The sequence below is a fragment of the Kryptolebias marmoratus genome, linkage group LG14 (assembly GCF_001649575.2).
Source record: "Kryptolebias marmoratus isolate JLee-2015 linkage group LG14, ASM164957v2, whole genome shotgun sequence".
In the NCBI taxonomy this organism is placed as follows: Eukaryota; Metazoa; Chordata; class Actinopteri; order Cyprinodontiformes; family Rivulidae; genus Kryptolebias; species Kryptolebias marmoratus.
Genome location: NC_051443.1, coordinates 7391926 through 7407405, shown reverse-complemented (window position 1 = coordinate 7407405; position 15480 = coordinate 7391926). Strand labels below are relative to the sequence as shown.

At 41.6% G+C, this 15480-nt stretch overlaps 1 protein-coding gene across 5 annotated transcripts in view; it reads left to right on the top strand.

Annotated features, from left to right (window-relative positions):
* The window catches only part of LOC108244777 (disabled homolog 2-interacting protein), an 84329-nt gene that overhangs the window by 58897 nt on the left and 9952 nt on the right, over window positions 1–15480 (top strand). For 4 of the 5 annotated variants that reach the window (XM_017431247.3, XM_017431245.3, XM_017431250.3 and 1 more), the window contains 7 exons: window positions 3220–3364; window positions 5186–5330; window positions 6001–6237; window positions 6326–6527; window positions 7124–7311; window positions 9257–10124; window positions 15155–15292. In XM_017431247.3, coding sequence (XP_017286736.1) covers window positions 3220–3364; window positions 5186–5330; window positions 6001–6237; window positions 6326–6527; window positions 7124–7311; window positions 9257–10124; window positions 15155–15292 — 1923 coding nt within the window. The remainder of the gene's footprint in view (window positions 1–3219; window positions 3365–5185; window positions 5331–6000; window positions 6238–6325; window positions 6528–7123; window positions 7312–9256; window positions 10125–15154; window positions 15293–15480) is intronic. The other variant, XM_037979642.1, reaches the window with a different exon arrangement.

Below are 15480 nucleotides of genomic sequence, written 5' to 3'. Positions count from 1 at the left end.
CTCCAATGATCCTCAGAGCTCTGCTGACCCTCCATCCACCCTGATCTTCATCTCTCTCCTCCCTTTACTCCCCGGGTGTCGGGTTTTCTTTGAGCCACAGTTTGTTTGATGAGTTGTGGCAATGATACAGAGATCATTCTACTTTTCCTTATTAGCAGTGAAGCAGGGGGGTGGTGCAGGCTGCAGGACTGAGTCTTCTTCGTTCCACTGCTCCTATTAGGACTCTCCACAGCGCATCATCTGCCTCCATCTTCCCCTATCCCAGCATCCTCCTCTGTCATACCAACTCATTGATATCCTCCTTTGCTATAGCCATGAACCTTCTCTGTGGTTTTCTTCTTTTCCTCCTCCCTCACAGCTTCATATTAAACAGCTTTTGTCCAAAATATCCACTATGAAAAGAAGAGGGAGGATAAATCCAGATGGTTGGAGGTTAGAGGACAGCTTCTGTCTCAGAGAAAAATCTGGACTTTTATAGTTGATATGCACATCTGCTTTCCCTCTCCATCTCTGTTTGTCTGTATTATTACACAGAAGTTGATATACAGGTGCGCACGAGTTCAGATACACAACTAAGGGCTTTTTTTTTCTCTGCACATGATGGCTCTTAGATCAGGCAGCAAACAGCTCTTTCCTCTGGTCCTGTAAAAGCAGCCCTCTGCCTCCTCTTCCTCTCTCCTTACATCTGCTTCACCCTCCCTCCAAGTCAGCTCTGAGGTTTAACAAGCTGCCAGGGGACTCACAGAGAGTACACCCAGAAATTTGTTAAGGGGATCTATAACCAGAGATGACTCATCCCCAGATGTCTTCATTTCCATCATCTCGCCACATTATACTTTTCCCCCCCATGAAATCACTTTTTTACGAGAAAAGAAAAAAGAAAACATTTATTCTAAGACTAAAGGAGCAGATTTAAGTTGTGTATTTTTTAGACTGCTGGTTCTCACCATGTTTTTTTCTTTGACTCAATGTTTGCTACTTTTCATTATTTTAATAATAATTACATTCAGATATGCTTTTATTCACCATTCATTTCCTATTTTATATTCACTCAGTTTTGTGACTGTGTCTGTCATCAACAAACACCTTTGGTGATTCAATCACAAGTGGATGGATGGATGTACATAAAGTGTGTTTTTCATACAGAGCACATTTTAAATGTGACATTTGTTCACTTTATTAAACAACTGGACCACCACTTTATCTGATACATTTAATCAAGTTGATTTGATTGGTTAGATAAGTTTGAGTTTACAGAAACCCAATCACTTCTCTTCAAATGACTCTGTTATTGCCCACATGAGCGCTGAAGTCTCCCAGGAGAACAAGATGGCACCCCTTCCAGGACACCACCCTGAGCCTCCAAGAAGGCAAGGTTGTCTGAACTGCCATTCGGTGCTTAAGTACAAACAACAGTTGGAAACTTCCCTCCTGCAGATCAAAGCTGCAGAAGGGCAACCCTCTCATTCACCAGGGAGAACTCCAACGCAGAGGAACTCAACCAGGAGCTTTCGAGTAGCCCCACGCCCACTTAACATCTCTATCCCTGAGCAACTCTAGAATAGGAGAAAATCCAGCCCCTCTCTAGGAGTTGGAGGTGAGTCCAACTGGTCCAATTATATATTAAGTTGGTATCGCTCAACCTCACAAACAAGCTCCAGCTCCTTTCCCACCAGTGAGATAACATGCCACACCCCCTACAGCCAGTTTATGTCACCAGGAATCAACCTGACCTGCCATCTAGCCTACATTGCACATGACCTGAAAATGTTTCCCTGCTGGTGGTGGGCCCACAGGGAGGTGGCTTCCTGTTGGTGTTTTGGGCTGAGCCCAGCCGAGTCCCAGCCCAGGAACCAAGGCTCAACCACAAGGTGCTCACCAACAAGCTCGCCCCTCAGGCATGGCTTCAGATGGGTTCCCTGATCTGAGTGAGGTATCCTGACAAATGGGACCTCTTTTCATGAAGGTGATCAAACCACTCTTAGTCTGCTCTCCTCAGACAAAACAGCCCGTAGGATCACAGGGGAACTCAAACCCTTCCACCACATAAGGTGGTGATTCTGTGGAAGGGGTAACTTCAATGGGAAACATGGTTTTCTGAGTCTATAATCATTTCATTCAGTTCTCAGATGGTGACTCAGGATTGTTTTGGACCTTCAGTAGACCTGAAGTACTGTTTGTTGCCCACAGCTGGCTGCAGCCCATGTTGTGAACTAGACATGAACCGATGAACTTGCAGTTGTCCAGTTTTCATAGGATCACCAAAAATGCGTATTACAGCCTAATGTAAAAACAGAACCTTAGTTTCAATTCACTTAATTGTTGCCATATTAAAAAACAACCATTTATTTGATTTTGTTTGAAAATCGGTTTTAACCTGTAGAATGATGGCAGTTTATGAATGAAGAGAGAACTTTGTCATGTTACTCTGATGACAAACACATGTGAAAGACTTTCAGATATCAGACGTTTTAGGTTGTCTCCTTCTAGAATATTAAGTCCAGATAACAAGAAGGTAGAAACTCTATTGGTTTGGATAGTGGAGCACGTGATTAGTTTTTCTTTTTTAATGGAATGGCTCCTACTGATGAACTTACAAAGAATTATCACTAGAATTTCCTGAGCTCTGCAGAACGTTGCTCAGCTCATGGCTTATAAAGTTTTGGTTCTTAACATTGTCACTTTAAATTCATTATCAGTCATCAGCTTTACGTTTATAGATTTTTTTTTCAGTTTTTAAAAGCATCTGTACAGTCCCTGTTTGAATTCAGCCTGAGGAGCAGCTGTATAGTGATTAACTGATGAACATAACAGGGGATCTACAGCTGCTGAGCTCTTCTCTGAATGTGTTTATGAGTGAAACAGGCTGAGGAGAAAAGTGAGCTGTAGACTCCAGTGACCAAACTTTGACAGAAGGCTGATGCTACGGAATAAATGTTTTAATTATGTTGAATAATTTAACATTAAACTGTGAGTTATGTTGTTTCTGCAGGTCTGCTGGACCAACAGTTGGCTGAGTTTGTCTGTTATCATCACTGCTGCATCTATTCTTGTTTTATATCTCTTTTTATTTTAACTTTCTCTTTGCCCAGATCTCACCGATTTTCTCCATTTAGCACCTTTGGTAAACTGTCCCGTGATCTCAAAGTGTGAATACTCAGTAGACTTTAGAATAAATGCTTTTTGACCACATGTTCATCTTGCTTTTGTTCTCTGCAGGACTTCCTCACAGATTTAATGATGTCAGAGGTGGACCGCTGTGGCGAGAACGAGCACCTCATCTTCAGAGAAAACACACTAGCCACAAAGGCCATCGAAGAATATCTGAAACTGGTGGGACAGAAGTACCTGCAGGACGCCCTCGGTAAGTGGATCAGGCATCAGGAGCAAATCAAGAATCAGGAGTAAATCAGGGATCAAGAGTAAGTGGATAAGGGATAAGGATCAGGCGTCAGGAGTAGATCAGGTATCAGTGATAAGGAGTGAGTGGAGGAGGGATCAAGAATAGGTCAGAGATCAGGGTTCAGGTGGAGACAGAAAGGAGGTTCAACAAACTCCAAGTTTATACCATGAGTTAATTTACGCCAAGCAGGGATACTCTGAGTTTTCAGTTCCAGAACTGCTGATTACAATGATTTCAATCTACTCTGAGTATCTGAAACTTTAGTTAAGCGCATGCACTAACACAATCAAAACACATCATCAATGGACCCCAATAACTCAATTCACCATGACAACCACAGGAAAAAAAAAGATCTAGGTTGTTTCTCAATATCAAGTAAGTACTTACCAAATCCAGCTGAAAATACACAAGAGTTTTAATTCATGTAGACTTGTTTTTACCAATAATTAGGTATTTTCTACATTTATATGACAAGTCAGAAAAGACCATGATGTCTATCACCATGTTCTCGGAGTCTCATTTACACTACCTCTCTCTGAAACGGAAAACACAATTTCCTCAAACTCAGAGTTAACTTTGAGTTTTCTCATAACCTGCTTTCTGCATTCATCCCTGTGGCAGAGGCTGGGATATTTTACCGTTCATCTGTGAAAAGGGCTTCCTGCTGTGTGTCCAAACCTGATCTTCATCTTCATGCTAATTAGTTTTTTGTATTTCTTTTCTCTCTGCTGATTTAATCTCCTCACTTCCTGGTTATTTTGTTCATTAGGTTGCTCAGAGATAGTTTTGTTGTTGTTGAAAATGAGTCAACACAAATGGAAAAAATAGATTAAACAAATCTTTTTTTTCCTTTCTTTTTTTTTGCCTCAGGGGTCATTTTCACAGGACGGCAACTGAAGCAGCTCTTCTCAGTTTGTGTTTGCTTGCTGTAGACAAAACGCTTCATAACGCAATGGAAAACTGAAAAGCCCATTTGGGGTGTGTAACAATAGGTGATGGTCCCAAATGAAACATTGAGAACCAAATGATGCTTACTGAATGTTATTAGTTCAGTACATCATGTTGAACAATCACCGGCTGTCAGGAGTCTGTGTCTGTGGATCCACACTCTGAGAGAAATCCCTGCTGCATGGATCCAACAGATCTTTGGGTTTATCTGGATCCAAAACACCTGTATCTTTATCGAGGTCCGACTAATCTTAGGGTTTATCGAGATCAAACAAATCTGTACATTTAACTGGGACCACCGGACCTTTGGGTTGTGTCCAGCAGATCTACAGGTTCGTCTGGGTCCAACAGATCTGTGGGTTTATCTGAATCCAACCAATCTTTACATTTAACTGGGTCCATCAGATATGTGGTTTGTGTCCAAGAGAACTACAGGTCTATCTGGATCCAGCAGATCTGCATCTTTATCTGGATCCATCTGACCTCAGGGTTTTGTCTAGATCCAACAAATCTGTACATTGAAGTGGGTCCATCACATCTGTGGGTTGTGTTTAGCAGATCTACAGGTTCATCTGGGTCCAATGGATCTGTAAGTTTATCTGGATCCAACAGATCCACGAGTTAATCCGGATCCAACAGATCAGTGGGTTTATCTGCTTGCCAAACTGAAGTCGGGCTCCCACCATGGGCTGATGACTCATCCGGGTCGAACCATTTTTATTCTAATGTTTTTTTTTCTCTGCAGCCCCTTCGGTTGTGTTTGGGCCAAAGGGAAACGCAGAAACAGATATAAATTTTTTATTACTTCTTAAACATTGTTCATTTCCTCTGTAGGTGAGTTCATTAAGGCTCTGTATGAGTCCGATGAGAACTGCGAGGTGGATCCATCCAAGTGTTCATCTGGCGACCTGCCAGAACATCAGAGTAACCTGAAGATGTGCTGTGAGCTGGCCTTCTGCAAAATCATCAACTCCTACTGGTGAATCCTGCAGCCCTTTCAAAACACTTTGATGCAGTACTTTTTTAATTTAACAGTACACAGTTATTATGGTCTGTAAACTGTTAGATGTAAGAGTGGCTCACATGGACACATGGCTTTAATACTAATGTCATAACATTAAGATCTTTTTGGTTCTCCGTGATTCAGTTTTCAGGTTATTCTGTGTTTTATAAAAGTAAAATATAATAGCAAAAGCTCTTAGATCAGGCTCAAACCAATACAAGTAATAAGAAGGTCCAGGTATTGAGGCTTTATTTGAATTAGCTTCAGTTAGCACACATAAAATGTCTCAAAAAAATTTTTTTTATGTGAGTGTTTAATGCAAATTAGAAAAAGAACTTTATGATTAGTAACATGTTTGCTTTTTGTTGTCTCAGTGGAGAAATATAACCAGTCATGTTTTGATTCTGTAGGATTTCCCCAAAAGAGATCAAATCTTTTTCATCAAAAAGCTTGTATTTTACTTTTTTATTTTACCAGACACAAACTTATCCAAAGGTTTTAACAGATAGAAGATGATTGTGAATTATTTAAAGCCAAAAGAAACTTTGTTAAAGTCAAACTAACGAAAGACTTCATTGATTCTGAATCTTCATCCCTGTTGCTCACCATGAAGTGAAGTTAAAGCCCACTTCCTCTCCTCTTTCAGTGTTTTTCCACGCGAACTGAAGGAGGTCTTTGCATCGTGGAGACAAGAATGCAGTAACCGGGGTCGACCTGACATCAGCGAGCGGTTGATCAGCGCCTCCTTGTTCCTGCGGTTTTTGTGTCCAGCCATCATGTCGCCGTCCCTGTTTAATTTGATGCAGGAGTACCCTGATGACCGCACGGCACGCACGCTCACTCTTATTGCTAAAGTCACTCAGAACCTGGCCAACTTCACCAAGTGAGCCTTTGTTTCTGCTCAGTCTTTATTTATGAATTGTCTCAGCTCAGGAGGATGGATTTATTCTCGCTTTTCTGTTTGTTTCCAGGTTTGGAAACAAGGAGGAGTACATGTCTTTCATGAACCAGTTCGTGGAGCATGAGTGGACCAACATGCAGCGTTTTCTGCTGGAAATCTCCAACCCGGAGACCATCTCCAACACAGCAGGCTTTGAGGGCTACATCGACCTGGGCAGAGAGCTCTCCACCCTGCACTCCCTTCTCTCTGAGGTGGTTTCCCAGACGGATCAGGTACTGAGGAAGATAAACCTCGTGAAATCTAACAAGAACTGGTTTCTTCACTGCCGTGCCTCTCTTTGGACCCAAGACTCAAAACAGAAAAATGTCAGAGCACCCAGCAAAAATAAAAACCAATCATGTTTGAATTTTCCAGGTTTTTATGGAACAAATCAGATACAGATTCGTTCTCATCATGCATGTTATGGAATTTTATCGGTAAGGATGAGATCTGGAAGATTTCTTCAGGGTCTAAATCCTGCTTAAACTGAAGCAGGATGTTTATCCTGTAATCATCAATAATTCATTGTTTCATTAATAGGGAGTGCACAGGAGGAGAGTCCTGAATAATGACTGTTTAGACATTAGCTGTGGCAGCAGATCATCCAGGTTTTAATCCTTCAGAAATCCCAGGCTGACTGAGACTTCAGTCCCTCAGACTGGACATCCTGTTGTAGAGGGTTAGGGTTAGCATGGTGTAAGAAAATCCCTGAATTAAAAAAACAAAAACAAAAACAAAAAACGTGAATCAAATTAAACTGAACAAAACCTAAATAAAATCTAACTATTGCCACGTCCTCAGAGATCTGTCATCATGCTTGTCTCTACAGAATGCAGCCTCAAAGCTGGGTCCTCTGCCCAGGATACTGAGAGAGGTGAACACAGCTCTGTCCAACCCGTCCAGTGTCCACATGACACCTGGTCCGTCCTCAGAACCGGCGCACTCTCCACCTGCTGAGGCGGGCAGCAGCATTTCCTCGGGCCTGCAGAAGATGGTTATCGACAGCGAGCTGTCAGGGTAAGAAGACCAGGTTCAGGGGTTTGAATGACGCTGTTTTAAATGAACTGAACTGTGAAGAAAAATCTGATTTGTGCTCCAAAGCTTCCGTCACCATGAACGCAGGAGGCTCAGTAATCCAAAACTTACCATGAGAAAAAAAACTCTAACTCAATTGGTGATGGTGATGACAATGATGATGGTGAGGGAGAGGTGATGAAAATTTGAGAAAGTTGAGAAATTATCTAGTTAGAAAATTAAGATTTTCTAGTTAGACGATTATATATTTTAATCCTAGGGTGTACAGTTTGTAGTGTAAGTTATTTAAATATAAGTTTTATACATTTTTTTTCCATTCTGTGTTTTTGTGCGTCTCTGTCGACACCAACAGTCTGTTGTTCATGTGAAGTTTCCTGACAGTTTGCCCTTCATGTTTTAATATCAACACTCAGAATTTCTGAAACGTTTTTGTCTTCCTGTGGATGAAAACATGATTTCATCTCTCATCCTCTCACTGCCTGACGATCTGTTATATGAGCTGTACTGAACATCATCATCATCATCAGCCATACAGTTGATTGTATGCTGAAATAAACAGGAAGTGAGTCAGACAGTTGATGCCATTAGGATCAATAGAACTAATTAACTACTGGCCCTTTAGAACCAGAATGTCCATCATTACCACAGTACTTGTTAGCTCGTGTGTGTGTGTGTGTGTGTGTGTGTGTCCACATCAGCAAGCTGTGAGGGTGAAATTCAAATGAACTCAATTTCTCCGTTAATGTCTTCCCTTCCACTTCACAGTGGCATTAAAGCAAAGAAATAAAAGATGCCGAGTCTGAAAAATGAGGAGGAATTGAGCAGAGGATAAATGGGATGTAAGAAGGAAGGTTAAAGGAAAACAGCGAGAGAGAAAAGGAGAGTGTGAGGTGAATGAAAGATTATCAGAAGATGAGTCACATCTGTCAGGGTAAAGAACTCCATCTATCAGAGTAAAGGAAGGAAGGACGAAAATGTCAGGCGAAGACAGGTGAAAACATCTGAACGCTGTCGTCAATAAAACGTTTTTAAAATGAGCCGTTAAAGAGGCCAGGCTTTGCTTTTAGGATTTTACCTAGGTTCATGTTGAAGAAATTCAGTATTACAAAGGCCAAAGATCACAACTCAGTTTTTTTTAACTTTGTAAAAATATTCACCCCCCTGGATGTTCTTTCTGCTTTGTTACCTTAAATGCTGAAATTTAGGTGGATTTTCAGTTTGATCCTGAACAATAATTTCACACAACATACTTCAGGGAAAATATGTTTTAAATATTCCTAAAACATCTAAAAGTGGTTTGTACATATATATTTATTCACCTCTTTGCTTTGAAGCTCCGACCATCTTCTTTAGAAGTCACGTAATTAGTTAAATAAGATCCACCTGTGAGTGATCTAAGTGTCAGGTGATCTTAATATAGATCTACCTGTTCTAACAAACCCAGGACCAACATCAGAGCAATATCTCTAACTAGTAAATGACAAGCATGAGACAGCGTGAAAACCAAGGAACTCTCCACACAGTTGTGCAGAAATACAGATCAGGGTCAGTTTATAAAAAAAGATCCCACAGCGCTCTATTAAATCCATTATTAGAAAATTAAAAGATTATGCAGCCACAGCAAACTTGTCAGGAGAGGGTCATCCACAGGAACTCACAGACAAGGCAAGGATGGCATTAAACCCTTCCGTGTCTTATTTTTAATTATTTAAAAACAAAATTACATGTTCATAGTGGCAATTATGTTCTGTAATGAAAAACATACAAACCCGTAAAAATTCATTTTTATTGCAGGTTGTAAGACAACAACAAAGTAAGAATGCCAAAACACACTGTGTTTTAAAAGATCCTGGTATATTTTACCCATCATTATAGCTGATTAAACTCTGATCAAACTCTTGAGATTTGAATGTTTTGCTTCTTTCAGGCTGGTGGACTTCACCAGGTTACCCTCACCCACCCCAGAAAATAAGGACCTCTTCTTTGTGACAAGGAGCTCAGCCATCCAGTCATCACCTGCTCGCAGTTCCAGCTACTCTGAGACAAATGAGCCTGACCTGAGTATGACCAATGGCAGCAAGAGTTTGTCCATGGTGGACCTCCAGGACCCCCACACTCTGGACAGTGGAACTGGTCCCAGCCTCTCAGATGCTCTGGGTGAAGGCCAAGCTTCTGGTGGGGGTTGGTCAGCCAGAGTCTCACAGGGCAACATTCCAGCAGGTCCTACCCCGAGGAGGCCAGGCCAAACCCCCACCACCCCAGGAACTGAAAGCACTCCAGGCCGACCTCCCCAGCTGCTCGCACCACTGTCCTTCCAGAATCCGGTTTACCAGATGGCGGCCTGCTTGCCCGTGTCCCCTCGAGGAATGACAGACTCAGGGTCAGAGTGCCACAGTTCTGTTAGTTCCCATAGTAACAATGAGGATGGGCCAGCAGCAGGAAAACAAGCCTTCATGAACCATGGTGGGGGGAGCAGCGGGGACGAGTACACCAGGCGATCAGGGGACTTCAACCGCCGACAGCTGTCCCTGACAGAAACACCGCACCAGCCCACTGTGCCCAGACAGAACAGTGCCGGTCCACAGCGGAGGATAGACCAACCTCCGCCTCAGAGCATCACTCGAGGGCGCACACCACCAAATCTGCTCAGCAGTGGTCCCTTCCCCCGTCCCCCTTCTGGCAACATGATGACATCCTCACCCGATTGGCCTGCCGGCGGGACCCGGCTACGGCAGCAGTCATCTTCGTCTAACATTGACAGTCCTGAGAGCAAGCAGAGAGCTCAACACAAACAGGTACGGTTCACAGAGAGGTACAGGTCACAGATCCGTCTGAGTTACACACAGATACTAGTCGTAGACAGGTACGAGTCAAAGACAGCTACCGTTCACAGACAGGAACAGGTCAAAGATCGATATGTGTCACAGACATGTCTAAGTTACACACAGGTATGTGTTCAGTTTGTATATATGGAGGTATCTATATAATTATTGAAGATGTTTTACTTTTCATTTAAAGAGCTTTTTCCATTCAAACTGAAAGGAATAGATTTAAAGTGCGCCGTTTATTTTGTAAGTTGTGGAACTCGCATGCAAATCACTCCCCCTCCCTCTCAAGGGATTGTTAGGGTTCTCATTAACCTGGTCCCCATGAGAGATGTTATGGTCAAAGCTGCATATAAATATTGGAACATCTAAACCTGAGACTTCCTCCTCTGTCTTTTTAGTTTAACGTGGATGGTTTCTTCACTCCTCTCTCAAATAACCTAACTTCTCTGTCCAAATTACAAACATTACTGTCCTGAAAGAGTATCCATGAACCTTGAGATATAGAGTAGACAACTAAGTCTTGGTCTGAAGTGTGGGTTCTTCTGTGTTTTGACTGAGCGTGTTGTTGTTGAGAAGTCTACTGGATCGTTGAGCTTGGAGAAAATTCTTTCCAGTTTTTCAGACACGCGTGCGATGTTTGGCCGCGATCCCTAACCGCTCTGAACTTGTTTTTCTGCAGCTTTGCAGAGCCACCTGGGCATGACTGGACACAGCTTCACCCTAAGTGCGTTCCTTGTGTCCAGTCTAGTATACTCCAACATATAATGAAAGCAAAGTTTGGAGAATGTCTTGGACCTCCACTTCACACCAGACACTTGCAAAAAGAAATCCATCCATCCATTTTATTTACCCACTTTTTCCTTTCCGGGTCATTGGGGAGCTGGTGCCTATCTCTATCGGTCATTGGGCAAGAGACAGAGTACACCCAGGACAGGTCACAAGCCAATCACAGAGCCACATAGAGATAGACAGGATAAGCATTCACTTTCTGCAAAAAGAAATCCCTGTCCAAAATGAAATAATTGGATCATTAGAATTAAAGCATCAGAAGTCAGATGGTGTAGTCTCTTATTCAGGCAGAACTGAAAAGATTTAAGCCCATCCACCTCCTCCTCTTTAATAGTCTCGGTGAATAAAGATTTTATATCCCAGCCTAGAAAAACGTGGATTCTCACCAGGTTGTACAGCACCTGCTTTTGATAAAACCTAAAGACTCTCATACATCTGAGGGTGAGGGTATAAACTTGTTCAACTGGTCCACAAAGGCAAATTTTTTCTCAATCAAATAGTCTAAAGCTGCAAGTCTGGGTCTTCCTGGAGGAAGTGTATTCTTTATGTATCTTAGGTAAGATGTAAAGCACAGGTGTGATAGAGAAATTAGCCCACATAAAAGTATGTTCATGCTACATTTGTTGTAAATAAGTTTTTTTATATTTAATGGTTTTTAAAGATTTATTTGATGTAGATGGTCTATTTTCATTGGACAGTTATTCAAATGACAGTGGTTTAAGATGGCACTGTGCAGTATACCTTTTGTCAGATGAAATGCCACCTGGTGCATGTGAATTAGTGAAGTAATGCGGTGTACATGCCGTTTTTCTGTTTTTATCTTTAGTTCGTTGTTGTTGGGCACCTGCCAGCATTTTGAACGTGAATGTATGTGTGTTTATGTTGTAGTTTTTAATATTACTCACCTAGCCAGCATTATTCTGTTGGTGACACATTGTGTTGACTCACATTTACAAGCAGAGCCTTCACCCGAGTAGGGAAACCAGAAAGTCATTTAGTCACGGCAGCTGTTCCGGTTGTGCACACACCAACACAAAATGGCCCGTTTGTTTCCTGACGTGTAATCATTCAGAGTTGAATAATTTTGCATATGCGGTTGTGCACACAGCAGGTCTTTATGCACATCCTGATATGGGTATCACACAAAAACAAGCCTTGATACCCTTGTTGACTTATCAACCTCAATTGTGTACCACGGTGACTCAATAATCCTTTGTAGCAGAGGCACCTGTGTCCTCTGCTGGTTCACCAATCTGTTTATTTTTTGTGCTAACTGGAAGAAGAACTTGGGTTTTTCTTTTTCACTTAAAAGAAAACCCTTTTCTTCTAAAAAGTTCAAATGTCCTCAGCTTTTTATCTTTAGGGTTAGGGGTTAGCCACTAAGAACGGTGGTTTTAGAGGAGGCACATTGGATGAAGTGGTGGCCTTCCTTAATTGCTTCTATTTTTCAAGTTCAGTTTTTTCTTTTATTAAAACTCAGAGGCCTGTTTTTTTAAAGTAGAATGCTTGGTCTCCATGTGATGAGGCAGTTTTGAAGGTCTCACGGCTTTGTTTAAAGCTACACAGAATGAGCTCAGGGCATGGAATTTTGTAATTTTATCTTTCCTTTTCTTGTCAGTCTTCGAGTTTTTTTGTTGTTGTTTCCTTATTGGGTTCCTTATTGCAAAGTTTGTTTTTTACTAATTTTTGCCAGGGTTAGCTTGTGCCGTTTGCAGGTGCATGAAAATGACTGTGGCTGGATTTATTGCAAGAGAGAGACGTAAATGAAAGTGGTATTTTTTTCTAAATAAAACACCTTGCAGACCAGTGCATAGATAAATTTGTACAAAAATGAATTTTACATTTTTTGTTTTCACAAAGAGTTGTTCTTTTTATGTAGCCCAGTACCAACTGATTTATTGGTCTTTTGCCCAGTGGTTTAAGACCGATGTTCCTTCATGGTGTATTTCTGAAAGTCCATATATGCACGGTATGGCCTCTCATGGGTAAAGTCAAGTTGTTTTTGCTTCATCTTGCTGGGATAGACCTGGTTGACAGAGAACCTACAGCAGCATGCCTCAAAGAACAAAGATTTCTGTTGATAAAAGCAGAATGGGTGTATCTGCAGACACAGCACATTAACCCTAATGAACTACAGTTCCAGAGTGGGTAATAACAGTAATCTGCCTCAAGGCAGCTCATCACTGCGCAAGTTTAACTGTTTTACTGGTCATGTTTAATGAGATGGGAAAGAAAACACAATTACTATCTGATTAACGAAATATACATGCATCCAGGCAAAAATGAAAAACATATATTTGACTTTTTCAGCTGAATATATTGTGACAGAATTAAAACCTGCAGGTAAACCTGTATCAGGACTAAAGAGTAATTATAACACTGGGCTGCTGTTGCTATTGGTTACAGAATAATGGGGAGAATATCTGCATGTTAACTGTGATTTCAAATGAAATATGAGTCTCAGTTATACAGCCACTCATCAGACTGTTCACATTTCAATAAGTTCAAGTATTTCCTGTTCTTTGAACTTATTGAAATGTGAACAGTTTGATGAGTATGAACAGTATTTCCTGTTCTTTATATAACAAATTAATTGGGTGTTATTGTTGGGGAGAATACAGTCATTTGTCCTTTACTGCTATGATCTGTAGGCTTTACTTATTAGTTACGTCATTAAGTTTTTGACTAACTAAATAACTGAAAAACATTAAGGTACTGTGTAATGCCAAGTTCATGATTAAACTGTCCAAAGACGTTTACCTTAACTGTTTGGTAAAAAAAAAAAAAAAAAAAGTTAAATGTATATATTAAAAAAAAAGTATGTTCCAGGTCTATAACCTGGAACGGCTACAATGCTGTGGAGAACCATGAATTTCCCAGGACTCTGGGAGGACTCAAACTTGAAGTGTCACATGTTGTGAATCTCTAAGTGTGATAGCAGATTCCTCTTGCAGATGCTGAAACTCCAGGTACAATGTTGTTTTGGAGTCAATCTGGATACTGGGTTTCAAAGTTTCCATAATCTCCAAACCTTACCTATATCTCCTCTCTTATTGGATTTGTTGAGTTCTCTGCCCGCATACATGAATGTCTTGTTCCAGTAGTCCATGTTTCATCAGAATCTCTTGGTTCCCCAACATCTGACACGGACCTTGTTCATCCAGGTGGTGTCCGAGTTGGCTTAGCATCATTTATGTCTCCTGCTCATTACGGTCGGCACCACGTTTTGAAGCCACGATCTTCTGTTCCAAAGGTGACTGTATATGTTGACCGCCCATGTGAAAATTAGGGTGAGCTGGGTGTTTGTTTATATGATATTGATATAAACATCCAGCTCTCCCTATTTTCCAGTCGCACTTTTCACTTCAAACGTGGGTCCTCTTCCAGAGGACTGAGAGTTTGAGGGGAGCTTGAGGGTTCGCCACAGTCTTAGCTGTTGCTATATATACTGTGTATATATACCGATATACAGATACCTCAGTGAACAAGAGACATAGAACTGATGTCATGGCAGCTCGAATGCTGCTCAGATTACCAAGGTCTGCGCCAGATGTTGGGGAACCAGGACATTCTGATGAAAAATGAGCTACTGGAACAAGACATTCTTGGATGAGGGCATAGAAGTCAACACTGTTGGAATGCCACTATACAACCAAGCCTAGAGAGAGGGGCTATATGAGAAGGATGTGGGAACTTCGGAAACTTCAAAACCCAACATCCATGTTGACTCAGAAACAACTTCGGACCCAACATTTGCAGGAGGAATCTTCTACCACATGTTGAGAATGATGAGGTAAAACAAAGATACTACAGCAAGGGGGGATATATTATCATAACTACCATCCAAAATGGGTCTAAAACAGAACTTAAACATTTGCACACTGATTTTAGTTCACTCTGTAACTAAGGTGTTTACCTTCCAATGCTGCAAGTTTGATACTCTAGAGGTTCTGACCTATCTTAAGAAGTTCTGACCCATCTCTGAAGCTTCTGACCAATATGAGTCTAATGTCTCGGGAGAGTGAATCCATTCCACCTGCTGCTTTAATGATTTGGTGCATTTCAGGCTTATTTCTGTTGTTTCTGTGCTGTGCTGTTACTGCAACTTCCCTGCTGCCCTCACCACCCTTGTCACTCAGCTCATGTATGTATGTATGTGTGTGTGTGTGTGCGTGTGTGTGTGTGCGTGTGTGTGTTGGTTTCACTAGGCCCCCTCCCCAGTGAACCCCAGTGCGTTGGACCGTACAGCAGCCTGGCTGTTGAATATGAATGTGCAGTTTTTAGACCATGAAGGAATGGAGCCCGAGTCACTGAGACACACAGACCATCAAACTGAGGTGGAGAAGGTAACCTTTGACCTTTAGAAACCCCTCTTTTAACAAACCCCACCCCCTGACACTTCCCCTCCTCACTAATCTTTTCTTGCTCTATCACTCATTAATCCACATCGCACAGAACCTCTTCCACACTTCATTCTCTGCTGGTTTATTCCCACTTTAGACTGCTTATGCTTCAAGTGCAAGATGTTTAGGTC